General features: G+C 42.6%; 2 protein-coding genes across 2 annotated transcripts; both read right to left on the bottom strand.

Annotated features, from left to right (window-relative positions):
* Positions 1–3,057: 3,057 nt before the first annotated feature.
* On the bottom strand, positions 3,058–4,953 carry LOC108444564 (placenta-specific gene 8 protein-like). Its single transcript, XM_017725780.1, has 3 exons — positions 4,851–4,953; positions 4,366–4,553; positions 3,058–3,249 (listed from the first exon to the last, which is right to left on the bottom strand). Exons 1-3 carry the CDS (start codon positions 4,951–4,953, stop codon positions 3,058–3,060), a joined length of 483 nt encoding a protein of 160 aa, XP_017581269.1.
* An 11,679-nt stretch (positions 4,954–16,632) lies between these two features.
* ponzr2 (plac8 onzin related protein 2) lies at positions 16,633–26,702 on the bottom strand. The gene is made up of 4 exons (XM_017681444.2): positions 26,597–26,702; positions 18,658–18,768; positions 18,409–18,563; positions 16,633–17,040 (listed from the first exon to the last, which is right to left on the bottom strand). Exons 2-4 carry the CDS (start codon positions 18,758–18,760, stop codon positions 16,915–16,917), a joined length of 384 nt encoding a protein of 127 aa, XP_017536933.1. The 5' UTR covers positions 18,761–18,768; positions 26,597–26,702; the 3' UTR covers positions 16,633–16,914.
* Between the last annotated feature and the right edge of the window lie 108 nt (positions 26,703–26,810).

The following is a 26,810-nucleotide window of genomic DNA, read 5'->3' as shown; positions in this document are numbered from 1 at the left end:
TGCAGCGGTAATTTTTGCAAAGAGAGTTGAGTAAGCATTAACAGGCATACTTGGACTACTTGGCCATAGTGTGGCACAGGGAGGGGACAACTAGATTAGCTCTGCTTGTGCAATGTAATCCCATTGCTAAACCGGGGGGACCGGCCTCTTTGAGTTGTGAAATACTTGATGTCCTGTTTCACTTGACAGTTCACTAGAATAATTATGGCTTGATGGAATCACTGATACCAGGAAACCTTGAATGGGTGCATTTCTGCGGCACTAGCATTCTCCAGAAACATGATTTTTTATTATGCATGCTTACTTTTATTCTCAGAAATGACACTGCAGGCGCATGTTTTTTTTAGTTTTTGACATTATTTGAAAGTGCCTGCTGCCCTATACATTGTGTGTGGTGAATGGACCAAAAGAATTGGCCTAAAATGGCTTGGAAAAACGTTTACGTCGACTTCCATTAAAAGTAAAGTACAAGTCACTATTTTGGAGACATGAGGTTTTGTTCCGACAACAATATGCTACGTAATACATGTAAAAACAGTGACCCACAAAAATGGAGGTTATGATGCAAGCTCTTCTAACCATGTCATGACCATCTGCTGCATGTTCTGCATTGAGGTTCAGTCGTGACTGAGCACTGCATGATCCCATTAGCTTGAAGGACCCCTGGCAACTGGTCATCTTTGCGTCTGGGGAGTGATGCTCAATGTACAGAGATTCATTGGAAGGTGCCAGAAAACTGGACACTGCTTGATCTAGCAGAGATTACTCTTCTACAACTCCTTGGGTTGCAGTTTTCTGACCTTAGCTTGTGCTATCTGTGTCGTTAACATGCAGATTACAGATAAAGGCATAACAAAAATGTAACTCCATCCACTGATCTGTACAGTACTGAGATAAGATTACTCAGTTTGTTTTTATCTTCGTTGAACAAAGCCAGTCAGACAAGTTCACTACTTTTGGTGTGCTTTCTTCAGAATGTGCAAATAGTTGTTGATATAAGGCAGTTGTTTTTCTTGGTTAGTGGCATTTTTTAGTAATGAAGTGAGTGAATGTGTACTGAGTTATTATTATAATTATAATGAAATATGTATGGTGATTATTAATTATGCTTTGACCCCATTAAGCTACATTTTAGTGGAAATAGAAGGCCCAAGTAAGTCTTGTTCTTTAGATCAAACTACCTTAAACCACTTAATAATAATAATAATAATAATAATAATGATAATAATAATAATAATAATAATAATAATAATAGTAATAGTAATAATAATAATAAACAAAAGACTACTGAAAGATCTCCTTCAAATTCATCTCACACCAAGAGCACCAAATGCAGAAACAAGAGATAGCGATGTCCTCACAAATGTCACCCTGAAATATCAAAGTTATATTCATAGTTTTGCATTTCAGTGTTTACAGTACTGCGCTGCTCAGGTCACGCCCTTCATTCCAGCTTCCGCATTTTTCAGGAGCCTCACATTCAGCTCCTCAAAGAATCTGCATGCATGCCTCCAAAGCTCAGTCTTAGAAGCTGGTTGATGATTTCCTGAAGTAATCAAACCCATTCAGTGGTGCTGAGGTCTGGACTCTGGGGTCGTCAGTCCATCGTTCAGCTTCTTTGTTTGGTGTGTCCGTCTCCTTTTCTCAGTGAGGTTCTTCTTGATCAGCTACACGTCCTTTCAGACCCACAGCGCTGAGTGGTCTTCTCACAGTGGAAGGATGGACAGAAACACCTGTGGATGTTTTCAGATCTGAAGCAGCTTGATCTTCTCCTCTCTCTCAGAGATCAAAGCTTTCAGTGCTGTTTATCTGATGGGGGCAGTTTTGGTGTCGATCAGGTCTTCCAGGTGGTTGTTAGTAAGTAAGTCTTGTTCTTTAGATCAAACTACCTTAAACCACTTAATAATAATAATAATAATAACAACAACAATAATAATAGTAATACTGATAATAATAAACAAAAGACTACTGAAAGATCTCCTTCAAATTCATCTCACACTACTCTTCTCATTTATGTCTATATAACACTGACAAGCCACCGAGTGGATCAGACACAGCAGTGCTGCTGGCTGTCCACTCACTGTCCACTCTATTAGACACTCCTACCTTGTTGTTCCTCCTTGTAGATGTAAAGTCAGAGACGACAGCTCATCTGCTGCTGCACAGTTTGTGTTGGTCATCATCTAGTCCTTCATCAGTAGTGTATTGTATTCATACAATACACTACAATACACTACAATACAATAAACTACAATACAATACACTACAATACAACACAATACACTACAATAAACTACAATAAACTACAATACAATACACTACAATACAATACACTACACCACAATACACTACAATAAACTACAATACAATACAATACAATACAATACACTACACTACACTACACTACACTACACTACAATACACAGGGCAATACAATAAAAAACAATATATAAGTGCAAGTTACAGCTCAGTGACAGGTGTTGAAGTGACAGAAAGACACAAAATAGACTTGTTCTGTGGTGCTTTAGCTGTAACTTGCCCGGTTTCAGTAACAGAGGCTCAAATAACACCCGTTATAAAGAAGGATAAAGAAGATGAGTACAGCCGGGTGAGACTGGAGTTGGAGAGGTGGGAGGTGAGTGTGTGGCTATTAGCCTGTTAGCAGTTAATTTGGGGAATTTGGTCAAATTTTTATTGCTGAGAATTTCCATATTAATTATCAAACATTGAGCTCATAATAATATTATTTGTATTAACAGAAAATAATAAAAATATACATCTTACTTCACTGTCTGTTGACGTTGGATACACTTTAATATGCTACGAACCATCTCTCATAACTCATTTCTGATATTTATTTAAAAACCAGTTCAAGTTTTAAAATAAATGTGTTTATTATCTTTACATACACTGCATTATTACAGTAGCATAAGACTTTTTTTTATTTTTCTGGTCCCTTTTTCCAAATATCCCCTCATAACAGTGCATCATAAGACACAAAGCACTATGGATAATTACAGACGATGCAGGGCTGCAAGACAAGACGGCCTCCGCCACCTACATTGCACTGACCACCACTGCAGTCGGCTGGACTGTGGTGACAATAGGGGCCATGGTTATGATTGGGGCCGCTTGCTGGGCGTTGACTGCCGTGGCGAGCCTTTGGCGGTGCTGTATCTCTCTGTTCATCTGACACCAAGAGCACCAAATGCAGAAACAAGAGATAGCGATGTCCTCACAAATGCCACCCTGAAATATCAAACATATGCAAATGAAGTTATATTCATAGTTTTGCATTTCAGTGTTTACAGTACTGCGCTGCTCAGGTCACGCCCTTCATTCCAGCTTCCGCATTTTTCAGGAGACTCACATTCAGCTCCTCAAAGAATCTGCAGACATGCCTCCAAAGCTCAGTCTTAGAAGCTGGTTGATGATTTCCTGAAGTGATCAAACCTATTCAGTGGTGCTGAGGTCTGGACTCTGGGGTGGTCAGTCCATCGTTCAGCTTCTTTGCTCGATGTGTCCGTCTCCTTTTCTCAGTGAGGTTCTTCTTGATCAGCTACACATCCTTTCAGACCCATGGTACTGAGTGGTCTTCTCACAGTGGAAGGATGGACAGAAACACCTGTGGATGTTTTCAGATCTGAAGCAGCTTGATCTTCTCCTCTCTCTCAGAGATCAAAGCTTTCAGTGCTGTTTATCTGATGGGGGCAGTTTTGGTGTCGATCAGGTCTTCCAGGTGGTTGTGAGGAGCCACATTTTCTCTGTCATTTCTTGTCCAGTTTTGGAAACTGTTTCTTTTTTCACTTATCTTCTTCCTTCTGCAAGTGGATTATCTTATATCTAATCTAATCTAATAAACTCAGAAATATCACTTAAAAACGAATGACTTGTACTCAATGGCTGTTTAGACTTAAGTGAGAGTAGCATGGTCCCTGACTTGCACAGCACTGTACATATGAAATATTTTTACACTTTGTTCTCTATTATATCATGTTATAGTTATTCATTTTACAGTACCCAGCAATTTATGCTCTCTGAGTCAAAGCTCTGACTCAAAGAACCATTTGAATGCATATGGTTCAAATGTTTCTTCTGTATGTTGGACAAGTTCTATACGGTTCTTTAAAGATTTTTTTTTAAAAGCACCAAAGGAATCAAAAACCCCGTTCACCAGTTATATACTGCACTATTTCTACTTTTATATTCACTACAAACATTTTAAAAATATCCATTATCGCATTTCATACCATTCAGGTATGTACTGATGGGTGGATTAAGTATATTTTGTGGTTTAGATAAGCCTCATAAACTGCTTGGTCATCTTCTGCTATCTGCTCATAGTGTAAAAAGCTCTAAGCTTACCGAGATTTGGTATTTGTAGCGCATTGCCACCCGCATGGACAGAGTGACCGGTGGCACACAAACAGGCATCCCAAAAGCCGACATTAGTCCTGGGCCACAAATATCCACCAGAGGAAGGCAGCTGTTCTCACCAAACTTGGATGTTGTGGAGCAAGCAAAGCAAGGGCAGCACCAGAATGCATAGCAACCTAAAGACAAGACATATAGATGCTACAGTTTAATATCCACTGACATCCACACAGCCTTTTAATTTGAGGTGCATTCTTAGTCCAATTGGCCAGTTGCCAAATTATGATTGGCATGCCTCTCAGGCGATCACCATCATCTCTCAATGTTCCTTCCTCCAAGTGAAGGAAAAAACTTTAACAGAACTCCTCATAACAAACCTACAGTGAGGCCGGCAGTGGCAGTAAATTATTCAGAGTTACTGGAGTAAGAATTGGTGGAAAGGTGCTGGTGAGGAACGTTTATTGATGTGCACTCACAGGAGCTCATGTCCTGGCAGCAGTGGCACAGTCCACTACTCCATGAAGTGATCTTAGGTACAACCTTTGGCGCCTGCTGAACCACTACAGTCGTCGCTGCCATGATCAGTTGTGTACAGCAAATGCAGAAACTGCAGGAGAGAAAATGATGAAAGCATCGGTTTAGGAGATTACTAATCAGAGATTAATAATGGTTTATCAGTCTACTCAGGCTTTAGCAGAGCTCAGTGTTACTAATGCAATGGGATGCAAGTATTTGTAGTACATATTAGCATCCCATTGCATCTCAACCATGCTAATAAACCACATGAATAGAACATATTACAGCAGGGGTTATCAATCCAGGTCCTGGAGATCTACCGCAGCTTAGTTCCACCTCCAATCAAACACAGTTCATGAAGGCCTTCAGGAGCATCTGAGTATTACAGCCAGGTGTGTTGGATCTGAACTCTCCAGCATGGTAGATCTCCAGCACCAGGACTGAGCACCCATGTAAGACAACACAAGTATTGCTAAAACTAAGTAAACCTAGAAGCAGGTCAGCGTTGATCTAATATATTTTAGTCATGTGGAAACGATGGACACATGTGAGTCCAGGAAATTTAATGCATCACTGTCTTTCAGTGTATGTAAGTTAGCAGTGATAACATTTCTTCCAAATAACAGGAAGAGAAAGGCAGCAAGAATTTTCACTTTTGATATCTTATGCAAAACTAAAAGGCAGCAGACATGCAGCATTTTCCAACCTGCTCCTCCAGTTTACTCTCATCAGTCAGCGAAGTGCTAATTTTTGCTCATGGAGCTAAAATAAAAAAAGGAAAACATTAAAATGTTCTGAAACCCTCTGTTAAATTTTTGCCTGATTTGACTTGAAATAAATGAGAAATTCTAAGTGGTCTCCTCGCACTTTTTTCACACAAATGAAATTCGACAGTCCAGCATTTGAGAACAACTGAAAATGTTTCAAAAACATGACCTCCACCACTCTATTAAGTATTTGAGACATTAAACATTAAAATGTTCTGAAATGCCTCTGTTAAATTTTTGCCTGATTTGACTTGAAATAAATGAGAAATTCTAAGTGGTCTCCTCGCACTTTTTTCACACAAATGAAATTCGACAGTCCAGCATTTGAGAACAACTGAAAATGTTTCAAAAACATGAACAAGATCAAAACCTGAAGCATATTTCAATCCAACCAGATGAACCGGAGTTATTTCAGTACCTAATTAAAATATTAAAAGCATCTGCCTATCATCAAAATCTGTTGAAATGATTTTGAGATGATGGTACTGCTGTCATGCCACTAGTTACACATAACAGAAGATGCTACCGGACATTTCTATCCTGGCTTTCTGTGCAAGAGACATAAATAAGTCCGTCAAAGCCCTAACAAAAGATATAATTCAGTCCCTGAGGTCTTACCTGTGTCGCCGAGTAGGAACTACAAGCCTTTTTCAGGGTGGCTTTTTTATACCAGAAATGCAGTCACCTGATGGGTTGTACGTCAACAAACAGGCTACGCTGTCTAATGATGTCTAAGACAGCTCATATCACTTAACTCTCAAGTCAGTCTTACTTCACAAAGTTTTGATTCTTACTGAAAATCATGTAGAAGAAAACAAGGATGCACAACTTCAGGTTACAGGATGTTCTTTTGTGTCCTAGAGACAGGTATGAAAATACTAATTATGTATTTTAATAATGATTAAATAGTTTCCCCTGACCATTTTAGTGTTTCCCAACTCCAACATCACTGTTTTACGCAGAGAATCTGACATTCGTTATAATTTCCGTAGCTATATCAAACCAGTCATTTTACTTTTAGCAGAGCCAGTTTATGAGGATTCTGGCCACTTCTTATTTCCCACATTATATCAAATACATACTGCAAAACAGCAGAGGGCGTTCCCCGAGGGAATCCTCAATGCATAGTTGTAAATGGAGCTAAAAGGCCAAAAAGTTAAAATAGTTTGTAATCACTCGCCCAAAAATATCCTTTCATTTTAGAAAGTAGAAGGGTGAATTTCACTAAAAAAACCTAAGAAATTCACCTGTATGTTTCCTCTTTCTACAGCAAACGGGTTTTGGGCAGCAGAGTGCTACATTTACTGCTATGGAGTGCTGATTGGTTGGCGAGCAGAGCAGCTCATTGGCTGTTTGTGCATTAGACGCCGTTTTAAACTCGAGTGTTCAAAAATATAACAGTGGTGTTAAAATGTTTTGCACTGTTCAGTGTTCAGGAAATGAATGAACCCTTCATCTTAAAAAGGTTTTAGTATTTATAAACTAGGATTTTGCTCAGATGCTCCATATCAATCCATTCATTTTGGACTCACCCGGGAGCGCCCTCTAGCGTCTGAGAAACCCAGAAGACATTACAGAGTGGTCATTTTCCCCTCTCCAAGTTCTCTGATTTTAGCTTCTAGGAAGCTAATTCTAGCCAGGGAGCTTCTACATAGCTTTGCGAGGCCAGGTGTGATCTCGTAATGGAAATACATGCCTAAGGTTGCCTTGGACCAGCTGCCCACCCTACATCAAAGTTTCTCATAGACTCCTGGCTATTACTACTACTACTAATACTACTGCTATTAATATTAGTAGTATAATAACTCTGTAGGTAGTCTGACCAGAGGAGGATGGGTCCCCCCTTGTGAGCCCTGGTTCCTCCCAAGGGTTCTTCCTCAGCTCTGAGGGAGGTTCTCCTTGCCACTGGTGCTCCTGGTTTGCTCACCTGGGGGTTTTCCGTTCATGTTAAAACTTTGTCTTTACTGGAATTCTGTGAAGCTGCTTTGTGACAAAATCAGTTGTAAAAAGCGTTACATATAAATTTGATTTGTGACGATCTCCACAAATCCCAGCACGTACAGGTGCTCAGCGGACTTAAGTATCTCTAGTCAGCATCCAATACGAGTTGCGTGGTGCTTTTCCTGGTTAGAGAAGGTGTTCAGGGGACCACAAGCCATGAAGGTTCAGGTGCAGAGCGGTGATTGTAAAGGCTTTGAATAAAAAACCAGACAAAATACAATAAAAACAGCTTTTTGTGTGTGTGTGTGTGTGTGTGTGTGTGTGTGTGTGTGTGTGTGTGTGTGTGTGTAAACCGAGGGTCTAACATTTACCACTCTTGTCCAGTAGAGGGAGACAAGTACAGGGTGAGTCAAACGTCACAGGACAGTTATTTTTTATGCCGATAATTAAAAAAAAGTCAATAATAAAAGAAAATAAAACCCGTCCTGTGACTTTTGACTCACCCTGTATGACGAGTTTCAGGTTTTAGCAGGAAGTGGATGATTTTAAAGGAGGAATGAACGTACCCTTGGCAACCAGACAAATGTATTAAGTTGAAGTGGTTTCCATTTGTTTAGCATTTGGGTTTTGTATGTGGTGTCCAATATATAAATATAGTAGTTTGCAACATAAAACATGTAAAAAATAACGTAAATAAATGTATTTTTTTTTCCTTCAGTTTTAGATACTGTGTTTTTCCATGCCACATTGGTGTCAGACAGACACAGAAAAAGTGAAAGGGGAGTCCAGATCAAGTTTAAATGACATTACATAACATGTGTTCTGAGAAATTAGAAGTATTTGAGACATTAAACATTAAAATGTTCTGAAATGCCTCTGTTAAATTTTTGCCTGATTTGACTTGAAATAAATGAGAAATTCTAAGTGGTCTCCTCGCACTTTTTTCACACAAATGAAATTCGACAGTCCAGCATTTGAGAACAACTGAAAATGTTTCAAAAACATGACCTCCACAACTCTATTAAGATCAAAACCTGAAGCATATTTCAATCCAACCATATGAACCGGAGTTATTTCAGTACCTAATTAAAATATTAAAAGCATCTGCCTATCATCAAAATCTGTTGAAATGATTTTAAGATGATGGTACTGCTGTCATGCCACTAGTTAAACATAACAGAAGATGCTACCGGACATTTCTATCCTGCCTTTTTTATACCAGAAATGCAGTCACCTGATGGGTTGTATGTCAACAAACAGGCTACGCTGTCTAATGATGTCTAAGACAGCTCATATCACTTAACTCTCAAGTCAGTCTTAATTCACAAAGTTTTGATTCTTACTGAAAATCATGTAGAAGAAAACAAGGATGCACAACTTCAGGTTACGGGATGTTCTTTTGTGTCCTAGAGACAGGTATGAAAATACTAATTATGTATTTTAATAATGATTAAATAGTTTCCCCTGACCATTTTAGTGTTTCCCAACTCCAACATCACTGTTTTACGCAGAGAATCTGACATTCGTTATAATTTCCGTAGCTATATCAAACCATTCATCCATCCATCCATTATCTTCCTCTTGTCCGGGGTTCGGGTCGCGGGGGCAGCATCCTAAGCAATGAAGCCCAGACCTCCCTTTCCCCAGCCACTTCCACCAGCTCTCCAAGGGGGATTCCGAGGCGCTCCCAGGCCAGCTGGGCGATATAGTCGCGCCAGCGTGTCCTGGGTCTTCCCTGGGGTCTCCTCCCAGGTGGACTCGCCTGTGACCTACCAGATGCCCGAACCACCTCAGCTGGCTCCTCTCGACGTGAAGAAGCAGCGGCTCTACTCCGAGTCCCTCCCGGATGACTGAACTTCTCACCCTATCTCTAAGGGAGAGTCCAGACACCCTGCGGAGGAAACTCATTTCGGCCGCTTGTATTCGCGATCTTATTCTTTCGGTCATTACCCAAAGCTCATGACCATAGGTGAGGGTGGGAACGTAGATCGACCGGTAAATCGAGAGCCTTGCCTTATGGCTCAGCTCTTTCTTTACCACAACAGACCGGTAAAGAGCCCGCATCACTGCTGACCCAGCACCAATCCGCCTGTCAATCTCCCGCTCCCTTGTACCATCACTCGTGAACAAGACCCCGAGATACTTGAACTCCTCCACTTGAGGCAAGAGCCTATCCCCGACCCAGAGAGGGCTCTCCACCCTTTTCCGCCTGAGAACCATGGTCTCAGATTTAGAGGTACTGATTCTCATCCCAGCCGCTTCACACTCGGCTGCAAACCGATACAGCGAAAGCTGAAGTTCGTGGCCTGATGTCCCCAATAGGACCACATCATCTGCAAACAGCAGTGATGTGACCCTGAGGTCACCAAACCGGACACCCTCCATCCCTTGACTGCGCCTAGAAATTCTATCCATAAAAATTATGAATAGAATCGGTGACAAAGGGCAGCCCTGACGGAGTCCAACTCTCACTGGGAACGAGTCTGACTTACTGCCGGCTATGCGAACCAAACTCCAGCTTTGTTTGTACAGGGCCTGAATGGCTCGTAGCAAAGAGCCATGTACCCCGTACTCCCGAAGCACCTCCCACAGAATACCCCGGGGAACACAGTCGAATGCCTTCTCCAGATCCACAAAGCACATGTGGACTGGTTGGGCAAACTCCCATGAACCCTCCAGAATCCTGGAGAGGGTGAAGAGTTGGTCCAGTGTTCCACGACCAGGGCGGAACCCGCACTGTTCCTCCTGGATCCGAGGTTCGACTATAAGCCGGACTCTCTTCTCCAGTACCCCTGCATAGACCTTGCCAGGGAGGCTGAGGAGTGTGATTCCCCTGTAGTTGGAACACACCCTCCGGTCCCCTTCTCTCCACTGGAGAACGTGTCGGTGGGATTGAGAAGGTCCTCAAAGTATTCCTTCCACTGCCCAATGACCTCTTCAGTCGAAGTCAGCAGCACACCATCTCCACTATATACAGTGCTAGTGGCACACTGCTTTCCCCTTCTGAGTCGCCTGACGGTTTGCCAGAATCTTTTCGGAGCCGACTTAAAGTCAGTTTCCAAGGCCTCACCAAACTCCTCCCATACACGGGTTTTTGCCTTGGCAACAACTGAAGCCGCAGATCGCTTGGCCTGTCGATACCTGCCAGCTGCCTCTGGTGTCCCACAGGCCAAGCATGCCCGGTAGGACTCCTTCTTCAGCTTGACGGCATCTCTCACCTGGGGTGTCCACCACCGGGTTCGAGGATTACCGCCCCGACAGGCACCAACTACCTTACGGCCACAGCTACAGTCAGCTGCTTCAGCAATGGAGGAACGGAACATGGCCCATTCTGAGTCAATGTCCCCCACCTCCCCCGATATCTGGTCAAAGTTCTGACGGAGGTGTGAGTTGAAGATCAATCTGACAGGTTCTTCTGCTAGATGTTCCCAGCAAACCCTCACTATGCGTTTGGGCTTGCCTGGTCTGACCGGCATCTTCCCCCACCACCTGATCCAACTCACCACCAGGTGGTGATCAGTTGACAGCTCAGCTCCTCTCTTTACCCGAGCGTCCAAAACACATGGCCGCAAGTCCAATGACACGACTACAAAGTCAATCATTGAACTGCGGCCTAGGGTGTCCTGGTGCCATGTGCACTTATGGACATCCTTGTGTTCAAACATGGTGTTCGTGATGGACAAACTGTGGTTTGCGCAGAAGTCCAAAAACTGAACACCACTCGGGTTCAGATCAGAGAGGCCATTCCTCCCAATCACACCCCTCCAGGTCTCACTGTCATTGCCCACGTGAGCGTTGAAGTCCCCCAGTAGGACAATAGAGTCTCCAGGAGGAGCACTTTCAAGCACCCTTCCCAAGGACTCTAAGAAGGCTGGGTACTCTGAACTGCTGTTCGGTGCATAAGCACAGACAACAGTCAGGACCCGTTCCCCAACCCGAAGGCGTAGGGAAGCTACCCTCTCGTCCACCGGAGAAAACCCCAACATACAGGCACCGAGTCGAGGGGCTATGAGAAAGCCCACACCTGCCCGCCGCCTCTCACCATGGGCAACTCCAGAAAAGAATAAAGTCCAGCACCTCTCAAGGAGATTGGACCCAGAGCCCAAGCTGTGTGTTGAGGTAAGCCCGACTATATCTAGCCGGTATCTCTCAACCTCGCGCACCAACTCAGGCTCCTTCCCCGCCAGTGAGGTAACGTTCCAAGTTCCAAAAGCCAGTTTCAGCAACCGAGGATCAGAACGCCAAGGCCCACGCCTTCGGACACTCCCCGATCCACAACGCACCGAACCCCTACTACTGCCCCTCCCATTGGTGGTGGGTCGATGGGAGGGGGGACTCATGTAACTCCTTTGGGCTGGGCCCGGCTGGGCACCATGAGTAAATGCCCGGCCACCAGATGCTCACTGGCGAGCCCCTCCCCCAGGCCTGGCTCCAGGGTGGGGCCCCGGTAACCCTGTTCCGGGCAGGGTACACAAGTCCTGTTTTTGTGTCTTCATAGCGGTTATTATGGATCACACTTTGTCTGACCTGTCACCTAGGACCAGTTTGCCATGGAAGACCCTACCAGGAGCTTTTGCTCCAGACAACATAGCTCCTAAGATCATTCAAGCACGCAAACCCCTCCACCACGATAAGGTGGTGATCCAAGGAGAGGTATATCAAACCAGTCATTTTACTTTTAGCAGAGCCAGTTTATGAGGATTCTGGCCACTTCTTATTTCCCACATTATATCAAATACATACCATACTGCAAAACAGCAGAGGGCGTTCCCCGAGGGAATCCTCAATGCATAGTTGTAAATGGAGCTAAAAGGCTAAAAATGAAAAGTTAAAATATGTTTCCTCTTTCTACAGCAAACGGGTTTTGGGCAGCAGGGTGCTACATTTACTGCTACGGAGTGCTGATTGGTTGGCGAGCGGAGCAGCTCATTGGCTGTTTGTGCATTAGACGCCGTTTTAAACTCGAGTGTTCAAAAATATAACAGCAGTGTTAAAATGTTTTGCACTGTTCAGTGTTCAGGAAATGAATGAACCCTTCATCTTAAAAAGGTTTTAGTATTTATAAACTAGGATTTTGCTCAAATGCTCCATATCAATCCATTAATTTTGGACTCACCCGGGAGCGCCCTCTAGCGTCTGAGAAAGACATTACAGAGTGGTCATTTTCCCCTCTCCAAGTTCTCTGATTTTAGCTTCTAGGAAGCTAATTCTAGCCAGGTAGCTTCTACATAGCTTTGCGAGGCCAGGTGTGATCTCGTAATGGAAATACATGCCTAAGGTTGCCTTGGACCAGCTGCCCACCCTATATCAAAGTTTCTCATAGACTCCCAGCTATTACTACTAATACTACTGCTATTAATATTAGTAGTATAATAACTCTGTAGATAGTCTGGCCAGAGGAGGATGGGTCCCCCCTTGTGAGCCCTGGTTCCTCCCAAGGGTTCTTCCTCAGCTCTGAGGGAGGTTCTCCTTGCCACTGGTGCTCCTGGTTTGCTCACCTGGGGGTTTTCCGTTCATGTTAAAACTTTGTCTGTACTGGAATTCTGTGAAGCTGCTTTGTGACAAAATCAGTTGTAAAAAGCGCTACATATAAATTTGATTTGTGACGATCTCCACAAATCCCAGCACGTACTGGTGCTCAGCGGACTTAAGTATCTCTATTCAGCATCCAATATGATGACTTGGGTGGTGCTTTTCCTGGTTAGAGAAGGTGTTCAGGGGACCACAAGCCATGAAGGTTCAGGTGCAGAGCGGTGATTGTAAAGGCTTTGAATAAAAAACCAGACAAAATACAATAAAAACAGCTTTGTGTGTGTGTGTGTGTGTGTGTGTGTAAACCAAGGGTCTAACATTTATCACTCTTGTCCAGTAGAGGGAGACAAATGTATTAAGTTGAAGTGGTTTCCAGTTGTTTATCATTTGGGTTTTGTATGTGGTGTCCAATGTATAAATATAGTAGTTTGCAACATAAAACATGTAAAAAATAACGTAAAGAAATGTAGTTTTTTTTTCCTTCAGTTTTAGATACTGTGTTTTTCCATGCCACATTGGTGTCAGACAGACACAGAAAAAGTGAAAGGGGAGTCCAGATCAAGTTTAAATGACATTACATAACATGTGCTCTGAAAAATGAGAAGTATTTGAGACATTAAACATTAAAATGTTCTGAAATGCCTCTGTTAAATTTTTGCCTGATTTGACTTGAAATAAATGAGAAATTCTAAGTGGTCTCCTCGCACCTTTTTCACACAAATGAAATTCGACAGTCCAGCATTTGAGAACAACTGAAAATGTTTCAAAAACCTGACCTCCACCACTCTATTAAGATCAAAACCTGAAGCATATTTCAATCCAACCATATGAACCGGAGTTATTTCAGTACCTAATTAAAATATTAAAAGCATCTGCCTATCATCAAAATCTGTTGAAATGATTTTGAGATGATGGTACTGCTGTCATGCCACTAGTTAAACATAACAGAAGATGCTACCGGACATTTCTATCCTGGCTTTCTGTGCAAGAGACATAAATAAGTCCGTCAAAGCCCTAACAAAAGATATAATTCAGTCCCTGAGGTCTTACCTGTGTCGCCGAGTAGGAACTACAAGCCTTTTTCAGGGTGGCTTTTTTATACCAGAAATGCAGTCACCTGATGGGTTGTATGTCAACAAACAGGCTACGCTGTCTAATGATGTCTAAGACAGCTCATATCACTTAACTCTCAAGTCAGTCTTACTTCACAAAGTTTTGATTCTTACTGAAAATCATGTAGAAGAAAACAAGGATGCACAACTTCAGGTTACGGGATGTTCTTTTGTGTCCTAGAGACAGGTATGAAAATAGTAATTATGTATTTTAATAATGATTAAATAGTTTCCCCTGACCATTTTAGTGTTTCCCAACTCCAACATCACTGTTTTACGCAGAGAATCTGACATTCGTTATAATTTCCGTAGCTATATCAAACCAGTCATTTTACTTTTAGCAGAGCCAGTTTATAAGGATTCTGGCCACTTCTTATTTCCCACATTATATCAAATACATACTGCAAAACAGCAGAGGGCGTTCCCCGAGGGAATCCTCAATGCATAGTTGTAAATGGAGCTAAAAGGCTAAAAATGAAAAGTTAAAATATGTTTCCTCTTTCTATAGCAAACGGGTTTTGGGCAGCAGGGTGCTACATTTACTGCTACGGAGTGCTGATTGGTTGGCGAGCGGAGCAGCTCATTGGCTGTTTGTGCATTAGACGCCGTTTTAAACTCGAGTGTTCAAAAATATAACAGTGGTGTTAAAATGTTTTGCACTGTTCAGTGTTCAGGAAATGAATGAACCCTTCATCTTAAAAAGGTTTTAGTATTTATAAACTAGGATTTTGCTCAAATGCTCCATATCAATCCATTCATTTTGGACTCACCCGGGAGCGCCCTCTAGCATCTGAGAAACCCAGAAGACATTACAGAGTGGTAATTTTCCCCTCTCCAAGTTCTCTGATTTTAGCTTCTAGGAAGCTAATTCTAGCCAGGTAGCTTCTACATAGCTTTGCGAGGCCAGGTGTGATCTCGTAATGGAAATACATGCCTAAGGTTGCCTTGGACCAGCTGCCCACCCTACATCAAAGTTTCTCATAGACTCCTGGCTATTACTACTACTACTAATACTACTGCTATTAATATTAGTAGTATAATAACTCTGTAGGTAGTCTGACCAGAGGAGGATGGGTCCCCCCTTGTGAGCCCTGGTTCCTCCCAAGGGTTCTTCCTCAGCCCTGAGGGAGGTTCTCCTTGCAACTGGTGCTCCTGGTTTGCTCACCTGGGGGTTTTCCGTTCATGTTAAAACTTTGTCTTTACTGGAATTCTGTGAAGCTGCTTTGTGACAAAATCAGTTGTAAAAAGCGCTACATATAAATTTGATTTGTGACGATCTCCACAAATCCCAGCACGTACTGGTGCTCAGCGGACTTAAGTATCTCTAGTCAGCATCCAATACGAGTTGCGTGGTGCTTTTCCTGGTTAGAGAAGGTGTTCAGGGGACCACAAGCCATGAAGGTTCAGGGGCAGAGTGGTGATTGTAAAGGCTTTGAATAAAAAACCAGACAAAATACAATAAAAACAGCTTTTTGTGTGTGTGTGTGTGTGTGTAAACCGAGGGACTTACATTTACCACTCTTGTCCAGTAGAGGGAGACAAATGTATTAAGTTGAAGTGGTTTCCAGTTGTTTATCATTTGGGTTTTGTATGTGGTGTCCAATGTATAAATATAGTAGTTTGCAACATAAAACATGTAAAAAATAACGTAAATAAATGTATTTTTTTTTCCTTCAGTTTTAGATACTGTGTTTTTCCATGCCACATTGGTGTCAGACAGACACAGAAAAAGTGAAAGGGGAGTCCAGGTCAAGTTTAAATGACATTACATAACATGTGTTCTGAGAAATGAGAAGTATTTGAGAATGAAACTCGGTATCGGGGAGGGCTCGGAGCTGCCGGAGTGGTTTCTGTCCATGATGCTGTAGGTGTGGGTGGTGGCAGGGGGAGACGAAACATGAAATGATTGGTTGTTATTATTATTTTGCCCTCTGGTGAGGTCCTCAAGAAATCACTACACTCTGAAAAAAGAAAACACGTCTTACAAATGATATGATTATTCGTGTTTAATACGACGACGAAAGCAAAACAAAGATTTTTTTGTTGTTGTTGGATTTACACGCGAGTGTAAATTGGAGGGGTAGAGGTGGGGGTGGGGTTTGGTCCAAAACCTTTAATCTGGAGACTTAATAATTTCCGCAGAGTTATTACATTCTACCTCGGTATGAAGAACCTATAGTGAGCAATTCGACGACTTCATTGGAAGGACGATAGACCTTCATGTCTTGTCTAAATTAGTATCACCATTATCAGGTCATTCACCAAAGGACAGCTTTTATAGATAAGTATAATATGGGTTACCAAACAAGGTAAACAGCAAAACTTATGCTACAGCTCATTTATTTAAAAGGCATGCAAGTGAACTGGGGAAACAAACCTCTTCCAGACAGTTTACATAATAAACCTCCCAATTTTATTTATTTTTAGCTTAGTTTGTTTTACAAATAAAATAGGTGCAACAGACAAAGTTCACAGAACTGCAGAATTAACAATATTAGTAATCATGCAAGTTAACTTAAAATACAGCGTGCAACATGTTAATCGAACATATTCAAGACGAAGATAATTCATGACAAAAAACACTTTCGCTATCAAAGAAGCTCAACGATTTCATGTAGTTCTCATTAGACAACTGACTGCTGCGCACTCAGTCAGCTACGAGCAGTGTGCTGCTAGAACGTCGGCCTGGCGTTGACGAGGGCGATGGGAATATACCGCCTCTTCATCTCTCGAGACATCTGACACCAGGCACAGCTGACGCAGAACGTGGCGATCAAGCAGTCGTTACAGATGGAGCCCTGGGAACAAAACACAGTTACATCAAAAACAGCAGAAATGCAGGACGGCACCTCAAAACCATCAGAGAGGCCGACCTCACACGAGAAAGAACAAGAAGAGGCACCAAACTTAAAATGTAAGTTAATGCAGAGATTTAGAGCAATATCTGAGCACTTCTATTGGTCCAATTACCAAATTTAGTGCAAAATGTAAAGAGAATCCGCTGAGCTCAATTTATGCAAAACACATTGTAAAAATAAATAAATAAATAAAAACTTTTTTTTTGGACAGATAAAAATTGGACCCGAACTCGCATTACTACCTGGATCAGGAGAAATATGTGGAGCTACAAACAGTAAAATGGATAAAATGCAGAATTTTAGTGACACAACCCAACACCTTAACATCCATCTGAGATAAATCAGTCAAAAATAATAACTAAACATCTGACTGATTTTTTTTTTTAATGCAAATATCTGCCCATTTCTATATCATTGTGCTTCCCTAACAAAAACATTTTAAAAAGTACATTACTCCAAAATTCAGAATAAAAATGAAAAACTATGAAACTGGAATTATTCCAGCCTTTGGCCAAACAGGGCTATTCAGACTCCGCCCTCCCTCCTCATAAAGCGACTGATTGGCTGAAGTATGTTAACGTGGACAGACATTCTCCTTAAAAGTAATTCAGGCAATTAACTTTAAGCTGTAATCCAGATGTAATCATAGGCTCAACTGCAGAGTTAAATAAAATAACTTTTGTTTCGGAAATAAACCCAAACATATGCATCAATTTTACTACACCGCTGGTGATGGAACAAAACCTCGTATCTCCATTTTTTACTTTTTCTTTTTCACTTTTTGAAAACATTTACATTGTGTGTAAATTTCATGATGAATGGCCCAAAATGACTGAAAAAATTCTGGTTCCATTGACTTCCATTAAAAGTAAAGTAGGTTTTTTCCTTCTACTGTAAAGTCACCACTTTGGAGATACGAGATTTTGTTCCAACAACAGTGATATGACTTTTAAACATGTGCTTTTAGACCAAAATGTATGGTAGTTTGTCTGGTAGTGTATTTAATGTATAAAGCAGGTGTTTGAGAAAACGTAACGGGACCAATTAAAATAAAATGCCAAAATTTGCAAAACTGCTTGAAATACAATCTCATTACACTGACTTGCATTAAAAGACGAGCATGTGTTGATGTTCCCATTTTAGAGATGAGGTTATTCTGTAAATGATGTGGTTCTTGAAGGAACGTCTACACATCTATTTTATATATATATATATAGAGGGTTCTGCTACAGATGTTTTGGTACTTGGATTTATGTCCTTCATACAACTCATTCACTCACTCTACATACACTAAAACCACCATCGTACCTTAATGCCATAGCGGTGGCGCATAGAGATCCTCATTCCTAGTGTGGCCGGTGGGACAAAACCAAATATGTCCAGCAGGGGGAGACATAAACACTGTCCATACTCTTTCGTTTTGACGCAGGCGAAACACGGGCAGCACCAGTATGCGAAACAACCTGAACAGAGAGATTCAGCAGCCAGTGAGTAACACCGAGACCAGCTTACACTCCAGATCACTGGCAACCTCACACACGCCACCGAGTCACTCACACTCCGGGACGTCGTCGCAGCAGTCGCAGATCCCGGAGCCCCACTCGTCAGAATCTCTGGAATCCAGCACCACCGGCTGAGTGATGACTACTTTAGTCGTCATGGCTGCAGCTAGAAGTGAACAAGACACCAGCACGTCAGTTACAACAGCAGACAGGGGGCTTCACGGCGTTCTGTTGAGGGAGCTGCTTTCTGAAGACCCGTATGGAAGAAACTTGATTCCGAGTCTTGATCATTTAAATAAATACCAATAGTGCACAAGTTATTCGTTCATTCTCCTTCGACATGCGATTGTGGAATTATGGGCTGTACAAACAGAACGTCTAATGAACGCCACACATACAGGCCTTGAACACCATCTGGAAAGATTATAATGCACATTGTCAGTCTAGCAAAGCATGCTGGGGAATATGCAAATGAAAACCCCACTACACAAGAGCTGCGTCCCAATTCAAGGGCTGCATTTGAGGGCCGATGGCATCAACATGGTCTGAAGCTTGGGTTTAGGGAGCAGAGAGCCGACCGAGAGAAGCATCTCCAGCTCTTAGAACTAAATATCCAACTTTCTGATTCCTTCTTTAAAAGAACTGGACAGGAGCGGCGTTCTGTGACGCAAAGCGGAAATCCGCTGTAGACCAGACCGCCTGCTTTCAGTTCAGCCTTTACGGGTCTACAAAGCCTTTGAAGGAGCTTTCATAGACCAGGTCCTTCAAAGGATGCAGCCCCTAAACTGGGACACTTTAGCTGCGCTCTGGTGATTTTGCCACGCAGCCTCGTTAGGGCTGCTCCACGTGTGTGACCAACTACTAAGGAGGTGTCTTCATAGGACAGTCCTACCAAGGAGCCACCCTACCCCCTAGCACAGACTGGACGAGCTCATCTGTCCTAGGAGAACAATGCCAGTTCATTGATTTGGCTAGATGTTAATCTGACCGCTCATCTCCCGCTACAGGTCTGGGTTTACAGGTTTAGCACTGAGCTGATTGACGTGTCCTGAGATCTGCTCACAAACTGGTAGTATTACAAGCAGCAGTGGATGCCATAGCCAAGTATGTATATTACATAATTACAATGTGTGGCATTTCATGGTGGGTGGGGGTTTACGTCACTGCTCAAATTCTATTCCAGATTCCATGTCATTCACTATGTTAAGGTAACCTTTATGCAGAAAGGTAAGACACTCCACGCATGAATATTAATATTCATACATATCCATTTTTCATTCTTGACATTATGTAAAGACTAACAAGCATTTTTACATTGAGTGTTAATTTCATGGTGATTGGACTAAAAGAAACGGTCCAAAATAACTTGTAAAGACGTCTGGTTCCATTGACTTGCATTAAGAGTTTGTGCACCTTGGTGAATACCAGCCCTGCAGGCCGGCAAACCTGGTGCTAAACATAGTATATAGTATATCTCAACTACGAGGCTGAACTGACAAATAAGATGACATCTTTCTGTCTGAATTCTTGGTTCCACCTTAAAAGCAGCAGCAGTTATTTACTGATCCTGCACGTCTGATATAATGACTGTATACATAACCCTTTAAAACAATCAGTGAAATCTCTCCTTCTAACCAAAAGCTCAAAGCTCTCTCTGAGCACCCAAGCGACACAAAACACACATCATGCGAAGTGACCGAATCCTGACCTAATCTTTTAGATCTCGTGTGTTAGATAAATATCTGCTATCTCTCACTTACCTGAGTGACAGAAGATCAGCGTCTGATTTAGCCTCAGACAAAATCTCAGCTTTATACTGAGGGGTCAAGAAAAAAATCCACCTCAACCTGTCTGACCAGTCATTTGCACACCTGAGCAGGGCGGAGAGCAGCGCCGCAGCACTGAGGCTACAGAGGAATCATTCAACAGGAGATTTAAACAAAAACAGCTCATCGAAACTGACGTCACGAGACGAACGACAGACAAAACCAAACAAACATTCACTGTAACATCTAACAGAGCAATTCTACAGCGTTTCAGCCGCCGGCCACCGGACTCTTACTGTGAGCTCACTGACCAGAGGAACCATCCAAATTACAGAAAGAAAGAGTGACAGAGAAAAAGACAGTGAGCAGGAAAGAAAAAGAACAAAAAAAAAGTGAGAAAGAAAGAAAGAAAGAAAGATAAAGATAAATGACAGGGGAAAAAAAAAAAAAAAAAAAAAAAAAAAAAATTCCTAAGCAGACAAGACAAAAATAGACAGAGAAAAAAGAGAAAGACAAAAAAAAGACAAAGGAAAGAGACAAGTACAAAAAGAAAGGGAGAATAAAAATGACAAGGAAAGAATAACAAAAAAGGCAAAAAGAAAAACCAACAAAATCCCCAAGAAAGACGCCGTGAAGAAGGCAGAAGAAAAAAGGCAAAGAACTAAGAGAGAAGGAAAGAAAGATGAAGATAAAGCAAGAAAAAAAAAAAAAACGCAAAGAGGAGAAAGACGAGAAAACTCGAAAAGAAAATAGACAGAAAGAACAAGAAACCTCAAGAAAGAGGGAAGGAAGGAAGGAAGACAAGAAAACAAAGAGGGAGGGAAGGAAGGAAGGAAGGAAGACAAGAAAACAAAGAGGGAGGGAAGGAAGGAAGGAAGGCAGACAAGAAAACAAAGAGGGAGGGAAGGAAGGAAGGAAGGCAGACAAGAAAACAAAGAGGGAGGGAAGGAAGGAAGGAAGGCAGACAAGAAAACAAAGAGGGAGGGAAGGAAGGAAGGAAGGCAGACAAGAAAACAAAGAGGGAGGGAAGGAAGGAAGGAAGGCAGACAAGAAAACAAAGAGGGAGGGAGGGAAGTAAGGAAGGCAGACAAGAAAACAAAGAGGGAGGGAGGGAAGTAAGGAAGGCAGACAAGAAAACAAAGAGGGAGGGAAGGAAGGAAGGAAGGCAGACAAGAAAACAAAGAGGGAGGGAAGGAAGGAAGGAAGGCAGACAAGAAAACAAAGAGGGAGGGAAGGAAGGAAGGAAGGCAGACAAGAAAACAAAGAGGGAGGGAAGGAAGGAAGGAAGGCAGACAAGAAAACAAAGAGGGAGGGAAGGAAGGAAGGAAGGCAGACAAGAAAAAGAGGGAGGGAAGGAAGGAAGGAAGGCAGACAAGAAAACAAAGAGGGAGGGAGGGAAGGAAGGAAGGCAGACAAGAAAACAGAGGGAGGGAAGGAAGGAAGGAAGGAAGGAAGACAAGAAAACAAAGAGGGAGGGAAGGAAGGAAGGAAGACAAGAAAACAAAGAGGGAAGGAAGGAAGGAAGGAAGGAAGGAAGACAAGAAAACAAAGAGGGAGGGAAGGAAGGAAGGAAGGAAGGAAGGAAGGAAGACAAGAAAACAAAGAGGGAGGGAAGGAAGGAAGGAAGGAAGGAAGACAAGAAAACAAAGAGGGAGGGAAGGAAGGAAGGAAGACAAGAAAACAAAGAGGGAGGGAAGGAAGGAAGACAAGAAAACAAAGAGGGAGGGAAGGAAGGAAGGAAGGAAGACAAGAAAACAAAGAGGGAGGGAAGGAAGGAAGGAAGGAAGACAAGAAAACTCAGAGGAAAGGAAGGAAGACAAAACTCAAGAAAGAGGGAGGAAAGGAACAAAGACAAGAAAACTCAAGAAAGAAGGAGGGAGGGAGGGAGGAAGGAAAGCAAGAAGCTACACATCAAAGTGCGCTGGAGTTCTGTGTTGCCATGGCAGCAAAACAACAGCCTCCTCCCCGGTTCAGTTCAGCTGAACTCTGGCGTCGGCTCTGCTGCTCTGCTCTGCGAGGGGGGCTGAGGCTGCAGGCTGTGGATGGAGAGGCAGAGCCACAACAGCAAATCATCTGGAGACACTAATCATGTTCCAGGAGGGGGAAAGAGCTGCTGTGCTGGATTTATTGCGTGGATTTAGGCGCAGAAACAGGCTCAGCTGGGCCGCGTCCAGGGCGCGTGTCGTAACAGAGGGTTGGGCTGGGAAATCCCTCAGACGTGATGAAGCCTGTGGCCCTTTAAGACCGAGCGGGCTTTAGAGAGAGGAGATCAGGGGCAGATCAGCGAGCACCGCGCATTTCCAGCCACCACGGGGAGCCTGTGGCATGAAACCTGTCACGAGCCACGGAGGGGGGGCGACGTTAAAGTCTGGATTGAGGGTTTGTCAGATAAAGGACTGACCTCCAGCAGCATCGCGTGAGGACAGCTAGAGGAAGAGAACTGGTAACATTATGGAAAATCCTGCATGAAATTAGACGACAAGATCAGTTTGTAGCCTAATCAGCTCTATAATGTCCCGTTTTATTTAGTTCCACCACAAGGAACCTCAAGGCTGTTTTTTAAAGGGGATTTGTTGTTGTTTCCATCCATCCAAGCCCTGCTGCTGCACTGCTGCATGCTGTACTGCTGCGGAAGTAAAGAACAGGGGGAGAGGGAGCACACGGGCTTAAAGGAGGAGAGGGAGGAGGGGGAGGCTTTGAGGAAGAGCGGAAAACCGCAGAGCCCGAGGAACGCTCCCGTTACCGGAATGTACGAGACAGCCGATATGCCCGAGCTCCTGCCCCCCTGCAGTACGTTCGGACCCACGAACGTAGACCCCCGCCTGATGCGGCACATGCACACGCACGCAGAGACCACCAGGGACTGCCTGAGGCTGCACGACCAGCCTGAGGGTCCGCAGCGGAGGGCACCGAAGCTTGGGCAGATCGGCCGATCGAGGAGAGGTAAATTCTGCAATAGGACACCTGAATGAACAAGAGTGAGGAAAAAAGATCCTTAGAAAAACAGAAGCAGCAAAGTGGCCAATAGAAAACTTTAAAGGGCCCATATCCTGCTTTTTCCATGAGGTCCACTCACGATGTTTGTGAGGTTTTTATGCCAGAAACAGTCATGATTCATTCTTACATGACCATTTTCCGCCCTCTCCATTTATACCTCATTGAACAAGCCATTACTGCGCCTTTAAGACGGATATGTAAATGAACAGAGTTCCAAGTGGCTTCATTCATTCCAGAAAGATGTACAGGTTATACAGATGCAGAAATGTGACATCACAAATTTGGTCAAAGCAGGCGAGATTTGTCGAGTAGCAGAAAACGCAGGTCTGGCTTCTCTACTAAGAAACTGAAGGTTAATCTGCTGAAAAGAACGGAAGCTGGAATGAAAGAGTGGACGCACTAAATACTGACCACTATGAGGATTAGTTGCGTAATCGTTTTTTGCTTTTGATGATGAGTAGCTTGCGCTTTATGGTCGTTTTCACTGCCAGTAAATTAATAAAGAGTGGTTTCAGACTTTTGCACAGCCCTGTATTATACAATTTTATTATACAAGTCTTTAAAATAAAAGATGTGATATGGATCCTTTAAATAAAATAACTAATATGCAACCCTTTAAAAAGAGAATCTGGTAAATGTGAGATATGGTCCCTTTAAAAAAAATCATTTAAATCTACACACTTAAAAAGGTGGTTCTTTAAGGGTTCTTTGGCAATATGGTCCCTATAAATAAATAAATTAATGCCAGATATGGGCCCTTTAAATAAATACATTTTAAAAATTGGTAAATTTGTAATATGCACCCTTTAATTAAAGAAAATCTGGTAAGTGTGAGATATGGACCCTTTAAATATTTTTTAAAATCTACACACTTAAAAAGGTGGTTCTTTAAGGACTCTTTAGTAATATTGTACCTATAAAAAAAAAATTTAATAACTAATAAATGTATGATATGGGCCCTTTAAATGAAAATACACTGGCTTTTTTTCCCAATTTTTAATAATCCTCTTTAATCTATCCAAGAGATTTAAATGCTTTTGGTTGAAATAACATTTTTTTACAGTTTATCATTGTTAAGTAAAGATACATCTAACCAATAACTTCCCATTTTAAAAAGTATAATAATGAACATGCACAGCTGGGACTATTTCTGCCCCATTAAAGGGCAATTTTTCAAAATACCTGCATAATTTAGTGTGTGAGGTGTAAACAGAGAGATTCAGAGGGTTTGGTGTGAAGTGGTTCAGAAGTCTTTACAGTGGTGGTGATGGGAACCAGGCGTCGCCATGACTACAACACAGATATATACACTTTATTTACCATCCAGAACCACCAGAGAACCTACACGAGCCTTCTGAGCTTATATGGAATGTTGATGATGGAAAATAGTGGAAAATCTGGAATAATGAGTTTTCTTTGGGGACTATTTTGCCGCACAGCGCCCTGCATGTCTCCCTCCACCATGAATGGAGTTGAAGTTCTCTAAACTCTCATAAAACAGCGTCTCAGTCATCAGGCAGTGAATTCAGAACCAGTTCATGTAGGAACTTTCTGTGAGGAGCTTTTAGAGGGACGTCTGGTTCCTATCACCACCACTGTGAACGGTTCTGACTCATTTCTGAAAAACCTAATTCATCTCGCTTTTTTAGTGAGATTAGAAGTCTAAATCTGATGTAGGATGTAAAACACTGCTAAAGTTTCATGTCATTCACTCCTCAGTCCATTAAGCCTGTTTTGAACTCACCCTTTTTGTGATGTCACAAGAACTCATTTAGTTACATCCACCTATTTAGCCTGCAGTACTCATTCCTGCTCACTCATACTTAAGTTAGTGTTTCAGTTTCTCGCTCTATTTGTTTAATAAGGCACAACAAAGGGTATCCAATTGGAGAAGAGTTCATTTACATATCAGTTTTAAAAGGTACAGAATACCAAAATAGACGGTCTAATTCCGAGGGATAAAGAGATTGGAAAATGGTCATAAAAACAGGAATTGCAAGTGCTTTTGACACATAAGGCCACACAAACGTTATGAAATAAAACACACTAAAAATGTAGCATATCGGCCCTTTAATGATTTAATCACGAGAAAATTTTAAAAGTTTGGCGGAGTTTCCCTTTAACCTACGCTGAAGGCAAACAGCAGGGGGCGACAAACAACAGGCCCCATCACAGGCCACACAGTCAGAATGTGCTCGGTTTAAAAAGCTGCCAGGCGCGAAACTGAAGTTCTCTCTAACTTTCCCATCAAGCGGCGATCCAGTCTGGAGATCTACTGACGGTCCTGCAGGTTCCACCTTAAACCCAGAACTCATTAAGGTCCATTTCAGGTCCATTTGGATCGGAGTTGGAGCTGAAACAGCCACAGCTTCGTGTTTCATGAGGCTGAAGTTGGATTCTTATTCCAATTTTCCGTTCCACCTTAACAGTGCACCGGTTACACAGCCTCTAATGCACAGGAACTGCCACTATTTAAGGTGGAACGGAATATTCGCAATCAGAGGGCAACTGCAGTGCCTTAAGAGCACCAAAAAGTGGCAATAACACTATTTAAGGTGGAACGAAAAGTAGTTACATCCTGGTGACTTGGAAGCGCCAGAATGCAACTGGTACATGATTTAAGGTGGAACGGAAAATTCGCATAAGAAGCCAACTCCAGTGCCTTTAAGCGTCAAGAATGTGAAAACTACACTATTTAAGGTGGAACGAAAAGTTACATCCTGCGGACACGAAGGTGCCCGCATGTGGCTACTGCACTATTTAAGGTGGAACGGAATTTAGAATAAGAAGTCAAGTTACTTACTTAAAAGCTTTAGAATATGACTATCGCGCTATTTAAGGTGGAACGAAAAGCAGCCGCATTCTGCTGACTTGGAGGCGCCAGAATACAACTGGTGCACGATTTAAGGTGGAACGGAAAAAAAAAATCTCACAATATACCATTTTCAGTGCCTTAGAGGCGCCAGAAATGTGGCTACTGCACTATTTAAGATAGGACGGAAAATTGGAACAAGATGCCAACTTGCGTCTAAAAGGCGGCCAGAAAGTGCCCACTGCACCGTTTAAGGTGGAACGGAATGCAGTAGCATTCTGGTGGCTTTAAGGAGCCAGAATGTGCCTACTGCACTGTTTAAGGTGGAACGGAAAATTGGAATAAGACGCCAGCTTCAGCGCTTTAAAGCAGCCGAAGATGGCTTCTTAAGGTGGAACGGGAAGTTAGAAAATGCCAACCTCGGCCTCGAGACAACTCTGCAGGTCAGTAGATTTCCAGGAGCAGGACTGATGACCAGAGTTTCCTTTCAGCCTTTCTGCTTCCTCTCGTTCTTCTAGTGGTGATTGAGGACGAGGACCTGGACGACGTGCTGAACAACAACGGAGAGCTGCCGGTCCCCCTGAGCCACAGTCCAGCCTGAGGGGCGACTCCACCTGCATCCAATTTCCCCTC

Source organism: Pygocentrus nattereri, chromosome 18 (genome assembly GCF_015220715.1).
Source record: "Pygocentrus nattereri isolate fPygNat1 chromosome 18, fPygNat1.pri, whole genome shotgun sequence".
Classification (NCBI taxonomy): Eukaryota; Metazoa; Chordata; class Actinopteri; order Characiformes; family Serrasalmidae; genus Pygocentrus; species Pygocentrus nattereri.
Note: the sequence above shows the minus strand (reverse complement) of the source record. Positions and strands in the feature narration are given on the sequence as shown.